This window comes from Pseudonaja textilis, chromosome 1 (assembly GCF_049901715.1).
Source record: "Pseudonaja textilis isolate UNSWEBS1 chromosome 1, rPseTex1.2, whole genome shotgun sequence".
Classification (NCBI taxonomy): domain Eukaryota; kingdom Metazoa; phylum Chordata; class Lepidosauria; order Squamata; family Elapidae; genus Pseudonaja; species Pseudonaja textilis.
Window position 1 is genome coordinate 45,007,003 of NC_141990.1, and position 18,604 is coordinate 45,025,606.

Consider the following 18,604-nt stretch of genomic DNA (forward strand, 5'->3'; position numbering starts at 1 on the left):
TCCCTAGTCTTTAAGGACGCGAAACCTTCTCCCTCCGTCCTCCAAATCGTCGCTTTTGTGAATTCTGCCTTCTCATTCTCTTCCCAAAGGCAAGCCGCCGTTTCTCTTCTTTGATGGTTAGGAATAGAGCCCTCTTTTCTGCCACCTATCTACCGAACCTCTCACACTCGTTGCGAGCTGTTCACGCTCAGAAGCTCTTTGGATCTCACCTCTCCAGGACAGACCCCCGCCATCTCCTCCTCCTCTCCACCTGCCTATTTCTTTTAACTTACAGGCCTGACAGCCCAATTCCTTTCGGCGCTCCTCTACCATCCTTTGCTTCAACCCAGCTTCCGACACCACCTGTCTAGCGTCTCCGTCCGTTTTTCGCTTCTCCTCGCCCGCTCCGCGTCGCTTGGAGCCCCGCGGCAGAGGCAGGTTCCGCCCGCTGTTTTCTGGAGAGGGGCCTTACCAGGGCAATTTCCTCGGAGGAACATTCCAGCAAGCTTCTGTCGAGGGCCTGCACTTCTGTCTCCATGTCGGACGCCATCTTCTCCTCCTCCTTTTCCCCCTCCTTCCACCTCCGTCGCCAAGTAAGTGACACCCGGAACCGGCCTTTGCCAGCCCTTTATTAGGAGAACCCGTTTCCGTTTAGCTCTCCACCTCAATTCCGTTCCTACTCAAACGGCCTCCCGCTTGGGGAATCACCCTTGTACTTAGTGTTGTCTCCCTGCCGGAAGGGAAACCATTTTAGGATTGCGCGGGGCACTTCGGGAGATGTAGTTGCTCTGACGAAAGGAAGGGCTGCGAAACTTCGGACAACCGCGGCTTTTGTGTCTTCGGGCTGGCATCTGAACGCTGTCCGGATTTTCGCAGCCCCCGATTCAGCAGTGCAAGATGAAAGCTGCTCTGTCATTCAGGGAGGTGACGTATTCCCACTTTCAACCGCCAAATGGTCCTGTATAACGTAGCCCAGATGTCAAGTTGCCTTGTGCAAATCATACAGTTCCACCTCATACAGCTCCCGCGTCGGAGCAGCTTCCAAGGTTTATTGTCTCCGTTTGTCAAACAGGAGAGTATATTCGAGAATAATAAATGGAAGTGCCTTTGCACGTGTATAAAATGGGAAACTAAGTTCTGCTACATTTTATATTACTAAAATATTACAGAAGAACATATGGCGCTTCTAGTACACTTGGCCAATTATTTGGCATTTTACTCTTTCTCAGGATACTCTATTTCACTACAAATTGATAAGCTAGATCTATTTGGAGCCGTTTGTCCCTTAGCCTTTTTCTTCTTTGCCTTCTTGCGCATCACGGATTTTTGCAATCTTATTACATTATGAAAATAGCAGTTTGATATTTTATCCTGTAGGGAGCAGCAGTGTACAGGTATTTTAAGTAAGCACATGCGGAATTACATAAGCATCACATATTACTATGTATTATGGCCTACATTATTTGCTTTTATGTATCTATATTAAGGCAGAATATAGATAATGTAATGCTTATATAGGAATGATAGATGTCTAAGAGACTTTCTTTATTCATATACATTTTTTTCCTTCCAGGAAATTGCTGAAAGAAATCTGGGTAAGATTAAAGGGAATTAAAAAGGACAGTGGTATAGTTGTGAGAGATTTCTACACTGTACCTGAAATATTTCTAAATTAATTTACTAAGTTCTCGGAAATGCAGAATCACCTCAATGAGACTTCAGCTATCATGATGATCTGCTGGAAAGCTGAGTAACCTGTCCAACAGATTTCTCTTTTGCTACTACTTGCATTTTGTAAAAAGTTGAAGAAACAAAAAGGTCCCCTGTCTCACCCAATACTGAATAACAATGTGGAATTGATTGATGCAATGACAATGTCAGCACCTGTGAAGAGGAAGGGTGTTGACATTGTCATTGGGGGAAGGGAAGAGCTGAGAGTATGTGCCTCCTTATCTTGAACTTCAGGAAGGTAGACTTTAGTTAACCTGAGTAAAAGGTATAAATGTATCATGACATAAAATGATAAAGACTAAACTAGTTGAAGAGGGAAGGAAGATCCTAAAAAAATGAGATAGGAAAAATACAGGCAGGAACAATCCCTTAGATTAAAGGCCTTTATGGTGGTGTAGTAGTTAAGATAGGGGTCCTAACCCCTAGGCACTGGTCCACAGCCTACCAGGAACATACAAGCAAGCAATCATGCAAGATGTAGGCAGTACACAAAACCAAGCCTGGTCCATGGAAAAACCACCCTCCACAGAACTGGTCCCTGGCACTCAAAAGGTGGGGGCCACTGAGTTAAGGCATCAGGCTAAACACTGGGAAACTGTAAATTCTAGTTCCACGTGAGTCATAGAAAGTGACCTTGGGTTAGTCACTTTCTCTCAGCCCTAGGAAGGAGGTAATGGCAAACCTTGTCAACCTTGAAAACCTTGAAAAACCCTACCAAGAAAACTTTAGGGACACGTCCTAGCACTTTCTGAGAATAAGAGAAGATTGAAATAGAAGAGGAAAAAATGAACAAAAGACCAGTTTGATATAATGATTGAAGACACTAAGACAGAAACTAGGAGGCTGTAAGTTTTAATCCTGCCTTAGGCACAAACCTCAGCATTTGGAAGAATGAAAAACTTCCAAACTCTTGCTATGAGAACTGTGTGGACTTCTCCAGGTTGTAGTCAGGAATCAAGATTGACTTGAAGCCACAATGTTTGCCCATTTGTCTGCCTGCCTATGAATGAACAAAAAGCTCAGTGAAAAAAGTAGAAGCAAAAAGAGGATACTGTATATAAAAAATGGAAGTAGTCTAATTTATTAAAATGGAATCCCAACTGGTAACTAAAGACTGTAAGGATGTCAAGAAACCAAATGTTCAGAATGAGGTTAAACTAAAAAAAGTATGTAAAACAATTCAATAGAAAAAAAAATATAGTTCAAGTGTTCTTGGTGCTCTCAGAGTTTGTTTGCTTGCAAGCATTTCATTACCTGACTAGATAACATCATCAGTGCCAGTTTGTGCGGGGTTTGCTTCCTGTTTATTTACAGTAGCTTGCCCTATCAGAGTTGGGGATGTGGTTTTCTCCAGGGTAGTTCTTTGATTACAATATTGTTTTCTGCTTGATTGTTTATGTGGTATTCATTCTGCTTATATGGGTGGTGGCTGCTGGGGAGAATGTGTTCCTTCTACACTTTTTATTGTCTCTTTTGAATACTGTGTAAATGTAACTCATCTCTATTAGTAGCACTGATGTTACCTAGCTAGATAAGAAAATATTTGCAAGCAAGCAATTGAGCTCAGAGAGCACCAGAGACTCCATAATTGGAAAAATGTATATGTCTAAAATAAAACTCAGGGAAACTATGAATCTGTTACTCAATGTAGGTGAGGAAATAATGACAACAATAAGGAGATGGTGGAGTTGCTTAATGCTTTCTTTGTATCTTTGTATCTGTTTTCTCCCAGAAAAGGGAGAAAGCCTTTTGTAACGTGACTGAGCAAATGAGGGGAGGAAAGAAAACTCAGGATTGATAAGAGTGTGGTAAGAACTTGCTACCATTTTGCAAGACCAAATGATTTACTATTATGAGATGGGTCGCTATAGAAATGTGATAACTAAGCAACTAGTGGTTATTTATATTCTTATTAAATTTCTATAGCTGCTGGCAAACAAGAAGCTGTGCAAAGCCCTTCTAGCCATAAGTGCCACTTGCTCATCAAGCAGGTGTTATAAGTCTAGAAAGAGCCCCAAATTGCACAATGGATCTGTCTGGGGCACTGCATCTCTGTCCAGCATTAAAGATAGCATAGACCTGAAACCAGTGAGGCCCAAAATCCAAAGCCACTCAGGCTTTTGCGGGATCCAGCTGAACCCTTGTTCCCCATCCAGACCTCCACTGCTTCTAACACCAGGATATGATGTTCAGCTTAATTTGCTAAGTGTGAGGAGGTGAAGAGGTATCATACTGACGATACTTTTCCCCATGGCAATGGATAAGTTCACCTAGTGATTTCATAATAGATGTTAAAAAAAGGAGATGATAAAGAACTGAACTCCATGGCACCTCACGATGTAGGGGTGGAGGCAGGACCTCTCCTCCCTAATCATCACTGACTGGAATTATCCCCGAAGAAAGGAAGAACTAGCACAACACCATGCCACTTACCCCAATGCTCTGAGCCAATCCAGCTGATAATGGCACTAGAAAATCCCATAGAAATCAATTCATTATCTGACCATGACAAAGGGAACACTGAAACCTCCCCCAATTTCAGATCACACTGCCACTACTCCAACAGAAACCCCAAATCCAGAGTGTGACCACTGTCCCAAGTTAGGCTTTGGGTGACCTGAGCTGTCACAGAAGCCATGAGTTTTTGAGCTACTTCAGATCCCATTCTTAGGGAAGGTAGATTGAAATCTCCAAAATCATAAATCCAGGTAACTTCACTGCCAACCCAGAAATTGAGTCAAGGACTTCATGTAGGTAGGTTGTTATGCAGTAGAGTGGCTAGTACAACAACAACAAAGCAAAGCTGGAACTCTGGGAGTTAAGTCCACAAGTCTTAAAGTTGCCAAGGTTGGAGAACCCTGCTTTAATACATACAATATTCTTGTGACATATCTAAACCCAAAAATTATTGGGTCAGGGGATTGTATTGCAGGACTGGATTTGGTTATTGCAAGGAGTTGGATTTTACCTGAAATTCATGGAAACCACTGCAGATGTAGGTTCTCTTGGGTATGAGGCTCCTACTGGATCCAAAGTTCCACCTTTCCTGAAAGGCTTCTAGACTACAGAGCCAATGTCAGCACAGTATACTGTAGGTCCTCTTGTTTGTTTTGAGAGAGGGAGGGAGAGAGAGGAAAATTCCATAAAATAAGTTGTACCAAGCTAAACTTCTAGAGAAATTGTCCCCTCTGTTGTCATGGCTAGAATAGTTGATATTGCTAATGAAAATAATAAAAGTGTTTTAACAATTTTAATGTACAAAAGTGTTCTTTCCAAAGGATGATTTTGCTTAATCAGAAATTGAAATAGTCTCCAGACACTTCACTGTGCTGAGAATTAAAGCCTTTAATAATCTTATTAAACATTGCCATTTTAAGGAGCATTCCAATGTAAACTTTATACATTATCTCTGTTATTACTGTATATATTTGTTATAGGAAAATATATTGATTTGGATAAAAGAAGTCTGAGTGGGGATATAATAACATTTTCCAAATATTTGAACAACTCCAATACAGATGGCATAAAGACTTGCTTTCTGCTGCTCTAAAGAACAGCAAATAAATACATTAGAGAGAGAGGAATGTTTTTCTAGATGTTACTGAATGGACTTCTCATAATCCTGATAGAAATTGTACTCTAGTACCAGTTTAAAATGACAGTTTCACTACTCCAGATGTACTCATTCCCATTCATTTATACTCATTCATTTTAGTAGACTAACAAGAACAAACACACACACACACACCCCAAAATAGACATGTTGATTAAAGAAATATTTTTATTAGGCTAGATCTCTAATACAAAATGGACTATAATTTCAGTTCTCTGTAGATGAGGTAAAATACAAAGCAAAGCAAAAAATGAAAATAAGATTGGCTGGTGTTCATGCCACTTACTTATTGGTAGCCTTTCTTAATCTGGTTCCCAAGAGATAATAGATCACAACTCCCATTCCTCCCACCCATCACATATGCTGATTTGGGGGAAGAGACTGATTTGACAAAAAGAGCCTCAGAGCACAAAGATGTCTTCTATAGTATCCTTCCACTTAAAGCAGTTGCAACTTTTCTCAAAACCAGTCAGTAACGATAGACAGCAATTATGCATGTCTAGGAAAATATGCATTTGCTTTAAAGATTTGCAGGTTGATGCCATGTTTATTCTGTCATGCACTCTGAAGCACTTTTTCGAACCAAATCCAAAACACTGCACAGTGGGTACTGGTGCTTATAGTCCAATATATATCCATAGGGAATCAAGCTAAGTTACAACGTTAACACAGAAATGTCAGAATAGTTTTCAGATACTGAAATTAGGTTCTGCCTAATCTACCATCTACAAAGCCTTTTATGATACAGGTAATCCTCAATTTACAAAAGTTCACTTAGTGACAATTCAAAGTTACCTCACTGAAAAAAAATCAGTTATGACCATTTTTCACACTTCCGACCCTTGCAGCATCCCCATGGTCATATGATTTGGATGCTTGATAACTGACTCACATTTATGACGACTGCAGTATCCCGGGGTCATGAGATCATCTTTTGCAAAATTCTGATAAGCAAAGTCAATGGGGAAACCAGATTCACTTAACAACTGTGGTACTAATTTAACAACTGCAGTGAATCACTTCACAAGAAAAGTTATAAATGGGGCAAAACACTTAACAGATTTCCCACTTAGCAACATAATTTGGGGCTCAATTGTGATCGTAAGTTGAGGACTACCTGTGTAGGGTCTAGTATAGGGACCATCTCTAGCTCATTGTCCCATAGGATCCAACAGGATTGGTGTATTTTAGTCTATCTAAGAAACAATGCCATCCAATTGGACCCATGAGGTATGCATCCTGTGTCCTTTGGAACAGCAACATTTTCTGAAGTATGGTTAGCTCCAATTCTGCAGGCCTTCAAGAAAGCTCTGAAGTTCTGGCTGTGCTTCTGGTGGCATCGGAAGTGAGGACTGCAAGCTCCATGGCCCTGCTCCGAGCTCTCCCCATCGGAAGGCTTCAAAAGGAGCCATAGCTACCTTGTAGGGGCGGTGAAGCAAAAGGGGGGCCTTGTCGGTGGAGAAGAGCCGCATCTCTCCCCGCTGACTCAGAAAATCCCTCTCATCTGAAGACAAGCAGCAGCAGCATACAACATGGCTGCCATGAAGCCAGGGACAACCAGAACACCTAAGAAAGTACAGAAGCGAAGAGAACAGTGAACAGAGATTGTTATAATTTTTCCCTTAAAAATTACCCCAAAGAAAACAAAAAATTATAGAGAAGAGATTCTAAAAATATAAATGCTTAAGCAGTGAAAGAAAATACTTTGATAAATAAATTCATGCTGAAAAATAAGGTGAGAGCGCTATCTATTGGCAAAAGGAAAAATGACTTCTAGACTCCTCAAAATTCACATAGGAAGAAAGTAATATTTTATATTTGGTGGTTGTGACTTTTAACTGTTTATTACCTTATATTTACCAGAGGTGGAAATAAGAAAGACATTGTATAAAAGAGACTCTGGGAAACCAGAAGAAAAGATTAAAACCACAGAACAGACTTAAATCACTTGGAAAATACCTTGGACTATCAGAGTATCGAGCAAATGCTGGAACTGGCTTATCTATATAATTGACTTTGTTTTGAAAGAAATCGTTCTTGATTGAAATTAATACTTGCTGGGAAAATGGTAGCATGGAAATTTGAGAGGAGAGCGCAATCTACTAGTAACTGGAGAATAAATTATACTCCTATAATTTTGGACTCTTTCTGAACTAGAGTGAGACTTTATTGTTTATTTCATTCCACCACTGTGACTGGAGTTGAAGTAACAGCTATGGAAATGAGAGGACTTTTTAATGAGATGACTTTGTTATTCCGAAATATTAACAATTCAATCGATAGTATAGGTGAGAAAATGGAAAACATTTTGCAAAGAACAATGAATAAAGATCAAACTGTCCATGAACTGGTGGAAGCAACAGAAAGATTAGATGAAATGGACTACTCAAGTCAGAAAATTGAATACAAACAGGGAAAAAATAGGGATCAGAACAAGCAGCAAATGAAGCAAAACCTTAATGAAGAGGAAGACCAGACAAATGGCAAGCAAAAGGAGCAGAAAGAACAGATGAATTGGCCACATCAATAAATAAATCAAGGACGGGAGCGAAAAATAGAACTGACAAATCAGCTGATAAAGGAAGAAAGACTGAAAAAAATAAAAACAGACAAATCAACAATTGGAAAGATACGAAAATACCTTGATAAGGAGATTGGGACATGGGTAGACATCTGGGAGAATTGGCAGTATAAGATTGTACTGGGAGAAATGATTAGAATGAACAAGAAAGATATAGATGAAGAAAGAGATGAAGATGAGGAGTGGGAGAGGCAAATTAAAAATTGGATAAGAATTGAAGCACTACAGAGGATAAGAGATGATGTATAGAAAGAATTGCCCTTTAAATATTAAAGTAGCTTGATTGTAAGCTGAAAGAGGCAGAAATAAAATTAGATAGGGGAAATATTAGAATATAAACTTTTATAGACTAAAAATAATAGAAAGATTAGGAGTTTACAGGTATTAGGCATCTTTTTATATGTATGTTTAATCAATAGAATGAAGATTACTTAAATTTGATAAATGTAATATTAGGCTTTTTTCTTGTATGAATGTTTAAACAATATGAAGATTACTTAAATTGAAAAAATTAGATGTTTACAGATATTAGGCATTTTGGGTTTTTTTGGGGGATATTTTTAAATAATATATTTTTAAGAGAGAGAGGAGAGGGAGGGAGGGAGAGGGAGAGAGAGAGAGCTGCCCGAAGACCTCACTGTTCCCCCTTGCTCCTGGCTATGGGATGGTTTGCATTCACTGTTGAAAATATATGTGTTATATGTGCTTTCAAGAATTTTTCTTCACTTGTTTTATATTAGGGATTGTAGTATATTCATTTTTAACCATCTACTGTATATTCTGGAACATAATATAACTGGAGTTGAGGCTTCCTTGCTTACTTCTTACATTTTAGAAAATGGCTCACAGACTTTTAACTCATTTTTTTCCCAACTGCAAATAGTATTACAATGCAATTTTATGCATGTCCGATTAGAAGACTCAAGGTGGATACAAGGGCAGCACTCTGGTCCTTTCTTTCTTGCTTCCCAGTGAAGTAAAATGGCTGTGCACACATGAACACATGAAGACAGCTGTAAGCAGCTTATGAAGCAATGGTGCAAATATTTTTAAAAACTTCACAGCTCCTTTATTTATTCAGAAGTTGCTATGGACACATCCCTCTGTATTACAAAACACTTTTTTCAAAGGGTGTGCACTGTCTTATTCTATTCAAAATGCATTAATAGGATCTTGAACAAACTCCAAAATTAGTTAATATACTCTTCCTGTTATAGAGACTTCACACATCCGTTCTTTAAGCATGAGCCAGATGTTGATGATGATTACTAGTACTATTTAATAGTACTAGTGCTATTTTGATATATTTTTATTTCATCGGAAGTTCAGGGTAGTCTTCTTGGCTTTCTCTAGTTTACCCTGATAAAACAAAACCCTATGAGGTGGGTTAGGCTGAGAGACAGTAATTAGTTTAAAGTTATCTCAAAAGGTGCAAGCCTCAGTTCTTCAATTCACCCAGTTTAATCCAACACACTAACTACTAGTTTCCACACTGAGTCCTGATGACTCAAAGTAGTTATCAAAGCCTTCTAACCTTATTTTGGTCATATAAATCTAGAGGTGGTGGTTTACTGAGTCAATTCACTAACAATAGACATAGAGTTTAAAATATGTATCTATGCTGAAATACTTTACCCTCTTTTGCAACCACTTCCCTTGTGGGATGAAACGGTAAAGTTACATCAGAACATGTGCCCATTATATGAACATTATACACACATCCAATTCTTTTTCTTTGCAGTATCCTAACAGTAGAAACCAATTATCTTGTTCTGCAGCAGTCTTACTGTATAGGGAGCTTCAAACAGAATGGGAAAATCTGTGTCATGATGTCACCATAGTTTGTTATGAATATTACAGAATAGCAGTGCATCAACTACAACAACTGCATCGTTGTAACGTTTCAGTTATTCTACAAATCTCATTTCTCTTTGTAGTGTCTTTCCAGAAGGATTGCAAAATGCTTTTCCGTCATACAGATTTCAGTTATGATTTGTTCATTTGCTTGATGCTCTCTATTTTATACAGTTATAACTATTTTATTTGTATGCTGCCTTACACTTGTTAAAGGCAGCTAATCCAAAGGCAGTCTAATCTCTAGACTGACAGTTGGTAATCGGGAAATACTTCAGCTACTCGGAGAAAAATGGCTGCAAGGAGAATCTATAGGAAAGTAAACCATGAAAGAATGGAATCTTCTGCCTATCATTTTTAAAATCAACTTCTAGTAACTAGGACAGTGCCATGCTTAAATTTAATAAGTGTTGCCTCAGTTCTGATATTTAAAGCATTGAAGAGTTAGATATGAGGATAAGCTGTAGTTTTCGATGTTTTAAAATGTCTTATTTAAAAATTCCAAAATGATATTTCAAAAAGACTGTCCCATTCATAGGTGAACTGTTCGTACATTCATTACCTCTTTTATAGGTAAAATACAGCTTTAACTGTTTTAAAAGTTGCAAAACCTAAATTAACCAGTTCCTTGAAACAGTGAGCTTCTTTTTCAACCTCATGTGAAAGACAGCCTTCTTTAATCAATAGTAGAGATGCTATGTCACATGAAAGTCATATGAACAACTTATTAATTTTCCAAGGATACTTAACCTTACTAGCTATGAATATATGGAATAATTCACAACAGAAATATTAAAAGAAGCATACCATCAGAAGTAATATAGTGAATCACCTAGTCAAGAAGTGCACAATTTTTGAAACAAACGGTCCTGCCTCTTAATCTGTTGATTTGCTGGACCAATGTTTTGTATCTTGTTTTTGGAAAAAAAAATAGGATTGGTATTGGAATAGAACTTGAAGGTCTTTAATGTTAGGCTCTCCTAATAAAGATACAGCAGTAGTCACTAACTGCAAACTTTACTCAATTTTTCTAGAATACTAGTTTCAAACTCAGCAGAAGATACTCAAACACTTGACTGACTATGGCTTGATAAGAATCCTTCACCATCCCACCTCCACAGAAAGGAACATTCTTCTACCATTTTTTAAAAGCTAACATTTTTTTAAAAGAATACAAAGTTACAGAAATCTGAGCAACTAGATAATTTTGTTTAGAAAATTCTTTAGAATTCACCCAGGCTGTTAAGGCTTTCTTAGTTATTCATTGGTCCTGTGTAGGAGAGGCTGTTCTATAAAAAGATAACAGAGGAATGTCCAGATAGTTAAAATGTGAACTTTTCTCGGTGAGAAACATATACTATACTTTTTTTAAAACTATTGTGGGATCGTCATGATTAAGTCTATAGAATGAAAGGCTGGAAGTCTCAAACCCGAGACCTTTTGAGACTATAGCTTCATTGCCTCTTGTTGTGTAGCTTTGAAATTACTGCTGCCATCTCATTTTTGAAATGAACCTCTACCTGGTGTAATTTCATTAAACCTGGTGTAATTTCATGAAAGAGACAGGATTTCCACAAGAGAAAATTCAGCGAGAAAAAAAAAGAAAAATGAAATCAGTTCTAAAGCACGACCTCCTGCTCCTGCAATCTTGAAGTGCGTGACTAGACAAATCAGCCTCATCCTCCTTTGTGGGGAGGTAGACCAATTTCACAAGAGATAAGTAGGATTAATTTTTTTTTAAAAGAAAAATAATATATACATTTATTTTTAACTTTAGATATTATCATACCAAAATCATCAAATGGTAGACAAGACAAAGATATATCACTGTTCAAGTCACTGACAAATATCTTAAAAGAAACGTCAATAAAAAATATACAGGAAAATATAAGACTCTGAATAGATACCAACATGACGCTATCTTCTCTTATGTGGAAGCAACTTTGATGTAAAGAGATGCCGATTTGCATAAAGCACACAAAATCTGAGTGTATAAAGATACAATAATAACTACAAATATTAAACTCAAAAACAGAGAGCACTTTTTCTTATTCTTCTAAACAACACTTAGAACAAATGTTTTCTTTGTTCGATGTGTTACCTAGATTTCTTTTTTGTTACAAATTCTAACTTTTATAAAAGACTGTGGGGGAATATAAATTTTCTCTTCCTCTCTCTCCTCTCTGTAGCACACAGCTTCTCACTTGTCTGTCTGCTGCCAGAAAATTTCCAAAACACTAAAACATCTTTTGTGTACTACTAAAAGGTTTCAGAATGTCTTCTGTATCATTTATGTGGAATGTCTTCTTTATAATTTTACCTTGCTTATATTCAGTCAATGAATATGAAGATATAGAGAGATCATATAGCATATACTAACTTTAGTTCTAGTAGATGAGGCTGTGCACACAATGGAAAAAAATATATCAAGTAATAGGAGGTAAGGGCTTGGCAGCATAATGAAATAATAGCCAACAAGTTAATAACCAGCTATCAACACCCCAATCAACAACTAAAAAGCCACACATAACCAGGGACCATATAAATACCACACACAGAATAGCTGAAAGCACACATGCTACTAGAGAGAAGTTCCCTGAGGATGGGCTTCTGCATGAGTCCAAAAGCTTGGAAGACTACATCTCTGGTCCTCATAACCAACCCTGATTGGATTCTGCAACATTATCCTGGGACATGTATATTCACCTTCATTCGTGAAAAAAACATACCACGCAGCATAAAACTTAGGTCCACCAAAATATTTTTAATGTCCCACTACGCATCTCACTGTCAAGTAAGTCTCGGAGGCTTACAAACAGCATTAAAAAAAAATCCAAGAACCAAAGTACAACAAACACTTAACTTGAGTAAGATAAAAGTGTGCACAGAATAATTTCTAGAATTCTTTCTAAGCCTTTTTACAACAGTAGGTATTAGGTAGTACTATATTTCCTTCAGTGTAACTAAGCAATGTACAGGTAGTCCTCAAGTTATGATTGTTTATTCAGCAACCATTCAAAGTTATAATGGCACAGGACAAATGGCCTCCCAAAGTTATAGTTGTTGTAGCACCTCTATGGTCATGTGATCAAAATTTGCTTGTTTAGCCCCTGCTGCCCTATGTTCCATGAGTCCTGCTTTGCCCAACTGATAGTAGCCATCTTCCTACTGCTGCTGCTGTCCAGCCTGTTCTTTGTGAGGTAATTGCTGGCTACCCCAGTCATCCTTTCTGAGGCTGCTTGTACCATAGTGTGCCCCATTCTTGTGATGGTTCAAAGAGCCTCAGCAGCTTTCTGAAGGCTTACCAAAGCATTACGAAAACAAGATGCACTGTTTGGATAATGGTGGGCATGCCATTTTTGTGATGCTTCAGAAAGCATCAGAAACCTTCTGAAGGCTTTCCACAATGGGATGTTTTGCCTAACAACTACAGTACATATCTTAGGGACAAAAATTCATATCCCAACTACCATCATAACTTGAAACTACCTGTGTGGTGTGTTATCCTATTCTGTGTTGAATCCTGAGTATCTTTGCATTCACTAGAAAACATTGGACAGTATCTAATGCTCTATCATGTGGACCAGGAGGGAAGTGAGAGAGGTGCTTAAAATGGAGTGGTCTGCCACAATCCAAGCTACTTCCTAACTGCTTCACCTGTGGTAATATATCCATCATATTCTGCAAGTTCTTGTACAGCTTTGTAAGATCTGGGGGTATCACAAACGCTCCTCATGAGGGCAGTAGTGTCTTTATGATGAGAGTTTGATCCTGTTGGGGTCTGCAAAGCTCAGAGACCAGGAATGTGCGTGGGAGTTCACAGTACCTAGCCGAGCCATTCCCATGAGACCTTTGGTGCCTGGATATTCTCACGGGAACTTTATCACCTTCGCTGAGGCCTAGCTAGATAATGCTGCTGAGCTAATGTTGAAGTCATTGTTTTGATTTTGTACTTGCATTTTTCTTAATAAATACTGCTACCCGAGTGCTCTCGGGGCTGGCAATTGCTCAGACGTTTTCCCTGCGTCTCCCATTTTTCAATTGTCAGACCACCACATTCACCCATCGTGTTGCACTGGGGAATTTTTCCTGGAGTATTTTCTCTGCAGCCCACAGTCACATTTGGACCATTTTTAAAATAGATCTTTCATTGGCTAGTATTTCCCCAGTATCAATTTTTCCCCCCATTCTGTTTTTAGAGAATTATCCTTCTGAAGGATAGGGTCCTAAACAAAACTTTGTGCATGTTCAAAAATATCTTATCCTTGACCATTAGGCAATCTAATTACTAAGCTTGTTGAACTTACAGTTACTGTACACAGCTATGTACTGGTTATTTCATTAAGTGGAGCCAGTCTAATTTATTGCCTTTGGAATCTGTGACATCTATAGATTAATGTTAAAGAGCAGAATTCATAATTAGTCTGAACTTGGGTTTACAATATTTCTTTACTGAAATATAACTCAGTATGTTAAATTAAACGTGCAGAAGCAATTTCAGTAGATATAACTCAATGGTGAAAATTGCCATTAAGTCTAATATATATTTTAAGAGAGATCATCATGTTAAACCCTGATAGGTATTTTATGGAGAGAGATAAGCTAATGGGGAAAAAACTTATGGCAGGCTAAACCCTTAAGATATCTCCAGCTAACATAAAGCTACCTAATGATGATGACAGCTTGAACTTACAGCCTTTCTTTTTAACATCAATATTTTGGAAGGAATCAGATTTTTTTATGATTATGCTCCTCTGTTGTCCTATTTGGAGAACAAATGTATAGTATAACACCTTTGAAATACTGGCAAGTTTTAGGGTTCAGGTAAGCTGGGATCTTCTCTTCAAAAGCTGCCAGACACATTTTATTGTTGATAGAAACTGATGATAGGGAATAACCCGCACTTGAAAATAGTGGGGAAGATGTTTATTTGGAATGCTTGGGCTAAAAAGAAATCAATACTTTGAAGCAGTTGATTTCTAACAGTGATTTTAAAGACTTGGGGAGATTGCTTGTTGAATATAACTAACCAAGAATATTTGCTTGACAAATTATACAGTTAAAACATGTATTAACTGAACAGTGTGACAATCTATGAAGCACCTGCAATTTCAAGTTCCTTAAGAAATGTAATGCTGGAACATAAACCAAGAGTTCAATTTTATATGGAATTAAAAAGTAACATGAAAGTTGGTATTACTGTAATTGTACACCTGAGTTGTACTGGGATATTTAGTTTTGAAGAATCAATGGATACAGGTGTTAAGAAATGTAAAATTCGTTACAATTTAAACATTAATTCATCATAAATTATTATTCTGTGTTAACTGCACCTCTTGAAGAAAATTTAAAAAGGGATGGAGATTGAATTGTTCATGTTAGCTTTATTAAAAAATGTAAAGGATTTTAACTCATATGATACGGTCTTAACTACAGCTTTGTTTTGGTTTCAAATTACTACATGTCAATATTTTGACCAGAAATATACTTAAGGATTTCAGTATGTGTCACTCCTTCAAGATAGGTCAGACTAGGAAACCAAAGTCATGTATGTTAATACTACTTTCATTATAAGGTTATAGTTACAAAATCTTCCAAGCCTGAATGTACACCCTTTTTTAAAAAAATGTGAGAAAACAGAGGGTCTTGACTGAAATGTTTATTTTCAGGTTATAGTTCTGGCTCGGATTTTTTTTTATCTGACCGCTGTCTTAATTGCGGCTATTCCTCCTGTTTCTTGAGGTTATTCCTTCTGCCTACTACTTACTATACAGTATGATGAACTATATTCTGAAAACATGGAAATGTCATCTCATCAAGAATTTTGACTGTATCTAGCTGGAGGTACAGAAGGTTTATATAATTGGAAAGAAACTTACGCTCCTGATGTTATTGCATGGATTCAGGATACACATTATCTATTTTTTAAAAGTATCTTCCATTAAAATTGAGAAGATAATTGAATACCTTGTGATGCAAACTAGATTTATTGATAACCTTAAAGACTGAATTAACTTTATATTGTTATAAAATTTGACATGGATTTTTCCCCTTATTTTTTCTTTTGGTCACATTTAAAATAAATAACTGTAAGACTTTCCAGATAGTCCACATAAAAAAAAAACAGATGCTGCTGGATTTTCAGAAATGCTGCTTTATTGTTATAGCATCGATACCTTCACTAGTACTTCTTGAGGTCAACATGTTCAAGTTGAGCCCCTAGTCTTTTTTCTCATGTTTCTACTTTTCCAGGACTTAATAACTATTTTGCATCTCCCATTTTTTTTCTAAGGACATGTTACATTTCTCTACTATCACTACAATATTGTCCACAGTTGCTATGATGCAGTTTTTCATTCCAGATCTGAAACTCTACACATCCCTAGTTATTCCATTATTCTTGTACCAGGTACCATGCCCACATACACAAAATTATACAAGGCAGCAAGTTTTCTTCTCTTTCCTCCTGTTTGGTTCTTTCCATATCAGGCTGTGCGCCTGTAACAAGTTTCTTGGGTGGATAGTTGAAGAAAGCCAGGATAAAAAAAACACCTGTGTATCGGTTGTATATCCTGCCTTTCCCTCTAAACTGTAATCAAGAATATAATTATTCCATGCTCTTTCTCCTGACTTAGAACACTTTGTTCAATCTGAATCAAGTATCAATTTTCCTTTATCAAGTCCATAACTGATATCAGGAATTGTTTTAAGACTTGAACACCTTCTTCGGAAGTCAGCCTTTGATTATCAATAATCAAAAATATTGTCTAGATCTCCAATTTTCTACTGGGTCTTCTTGGAAAACAGGACAGAGACAACTATGACAATTAACTCACTTTACATCCAAACAAAAAGTGCAACAACTATTTTTAAAGGCTTCCAGTCACCATGGAGTACATCTGAGCCTTTCACCCCTAGTTAACTTTAAGAAAATTCTTCGGTATGCCAGCTGAGATCAGAAACATTAAGATCATAATCAAAGAATCACACACACCCTTTCCCCTGGGGGTAAGAAAAGTTTTTTTAAAAAGTTAAGAGAGACGGAGCACTTAGGAAAGCTAGATTTGCAAGACTTTTGTAGCCCTTGTCACTGGTTTGAAGAGATAACTGAGGATAGAGACTGTTGTTTGGATTACTGGAACAGCTTGTTGTGTTTGCACAACAACTTCTGTCCCAATAACTAATTGAAAAGTGTTTTGTGCGCAGAACCACAGAAAAAAATATATCCCACCTGCCAATTTCTCATACTCAGAGCTATATGCCTTGCTGGACTACTTGCTCAGTATCTGCAGCCACAGGGAACTGCCTGCAAGGATGTGACCTATCATATGGACTGGCTGGTCTTCAGTATTCAGTACAGAAGTTCTTAAAGTAATATTAACAAGGGAAGTCCAAGGCTGGAGGATTTCCTCCTTCCCTCTTCTGTACCAGCCCAAGTCAAACTAATACAATCTTATGCAGGCATGAAATGTAGGAATTTTTCTTCAAGGACTGTTGTAAAATATACCATGAGGTTTCCCTGGTAGCCAATATTTAAGTAAACAGTGGAGGCACACGCTAGAGTTAGATCCAAGTTAGCCCTTATTCTAGAGAAGTGGAGTGTACGCAGTAGTGATGAAACGAACTAAACATACTACAGGGCCGTCATAGTTTGATTGCAATATGACAGCAAATTCTGTGCTTTTGACAGCCACCCTGCATGAAGGAATTAATTCTTTGGCTGCTTAAAATGGTACTTGTTCTGCTGTAAAATTAAACCATGGGAATCTTACAGGGAGAAAAAAAAGCACATCACGTCTGAAAACCAGTCGCCTCGAAAGCTTTCAGTTCCACTCTATCTGACCACGTTTAGCGAGAAGTGGGCTTCCTTTTACTGCAACTCGGCGGATGGAAATAAAAAAAAAAAACCCACGAGAAAGGCGATTGGCTGTAATTAATACAACTTTTCTTTCGCTGCGTTTGAGAGCTTGGGGAGGGACGGGCAAACCGGGAAACGCAGCGCCAACTACAAGCCGGTTGGGGGCGCTCCCAGGAGCGCTCCCAGCTACTTATTTCACTCCCCTCCTCCTTCCACACGTTTTGCAGTCATGGCGTTGTGGAAAGAAAGAAGGGGGTGGGGAAGCGTGCAGCACAGTACAGCACCCTCCTTAGGCTCGCACGTTACTACTCGGGAGTGAAAGGGAAAAACTAAACACCCGAGGCAGCTTTTCTATGGTTTGATTTTAAGTACGTTTATTAGCGAGTAAAAGCTTCGAGGTAATCTATGGGACTTACTTTCAGGTGCCTGGAGATCCTCCAGCCCAGTTTGTGGTGCATTGTGGGGAGAAAGGGTCCCTTTTATTTTCTTTTTTGCTGCAGTCAAATATAAATTCATCCGAGACTGCGCGCTGTGCAGCAGGGACGGGGTTTACTTTCGAGTAACGTGTGAAGCGTAACACACCGGGGATCTACTCAAATCCCACCCACCCCCGCGCCCCAGCATGTGCTTTTACACCTTTACATGAAAGCAGCCCCAACCGGTGGGATTCAAGAAAGCTTTAAGGGCCCCTCTAAAGTCTAGTTACGAGCTGCCGAAGGAGGAAGCGGTGCGACATCTACGCAGTTCTTTTTGACTCTTGCGAGCCCGGAATTCGCCTTTAGATCGTTCTCGGTGTAGCAAGCCGAGCCAGGGCCGCTTAATGGTTGGAGAGCTCCAGTAGGCAGGCTTAATTTCGTGTAGTGGAGCTACAGCTTTTAGGAAGGAGCGAGATATGGGGTAACCGAACCGCACCCCTAATCCCTTAGGATTACCAATGCGATTAACTGTTAAGGGACTCTACCGAGAAGCTACAGAACACTGTGCCCTG

The 18,604-nt window shown here is 38.4% G+C and overlaps 1 protein-coding gene and 1 long non-coding RNA gene across 4 annotated transcripts in view; both read right to left on the reverse strand.

Annotated features, from left to right (window-relative positions):
- UBR2 (ubiquitin protein ligase E3 component n-recognin 2) overlaps window positions 1–2,887 on the reverse strand; it is a 70,642-nt gene extending 67,755 nt beyond the window's left edge. For all 3 annotated transcript variants that reach the window (XM_087932725.1, XM_026695821.2, XM_026695822.2), the window contains exon 1: window positions 452–2,887. In XM_087932725.1, coding sequence (XP_087788851.1) covers window positions 452–529 — 78 coding nt within the window. In that variant the 5' untranslated portion in view covers window positions 530–2,887. The remainder of the gene's footprint in view (window positions 1–451) is intronic.
- Window positions 2,888–5,473: 2,586 nt separating this feature from the next.
- LOC148127592 (uncharacterized) lies at window positions 5,474–18,164 on the reverse strand. The gene is made up of 2 exons (XR_015743525.1): window positions 18,033–18,164; window positions 5,474–6,889 (listed from the first exon to the last, which is right to left on the reverse strand). It is a non-coding gene; the product is annotated as an uncharacterized LOC148127592 (long non-coding RNA).
- Between the last annotated feature and the right edge of the window lie 440 nt (window positions 18,165–18,604).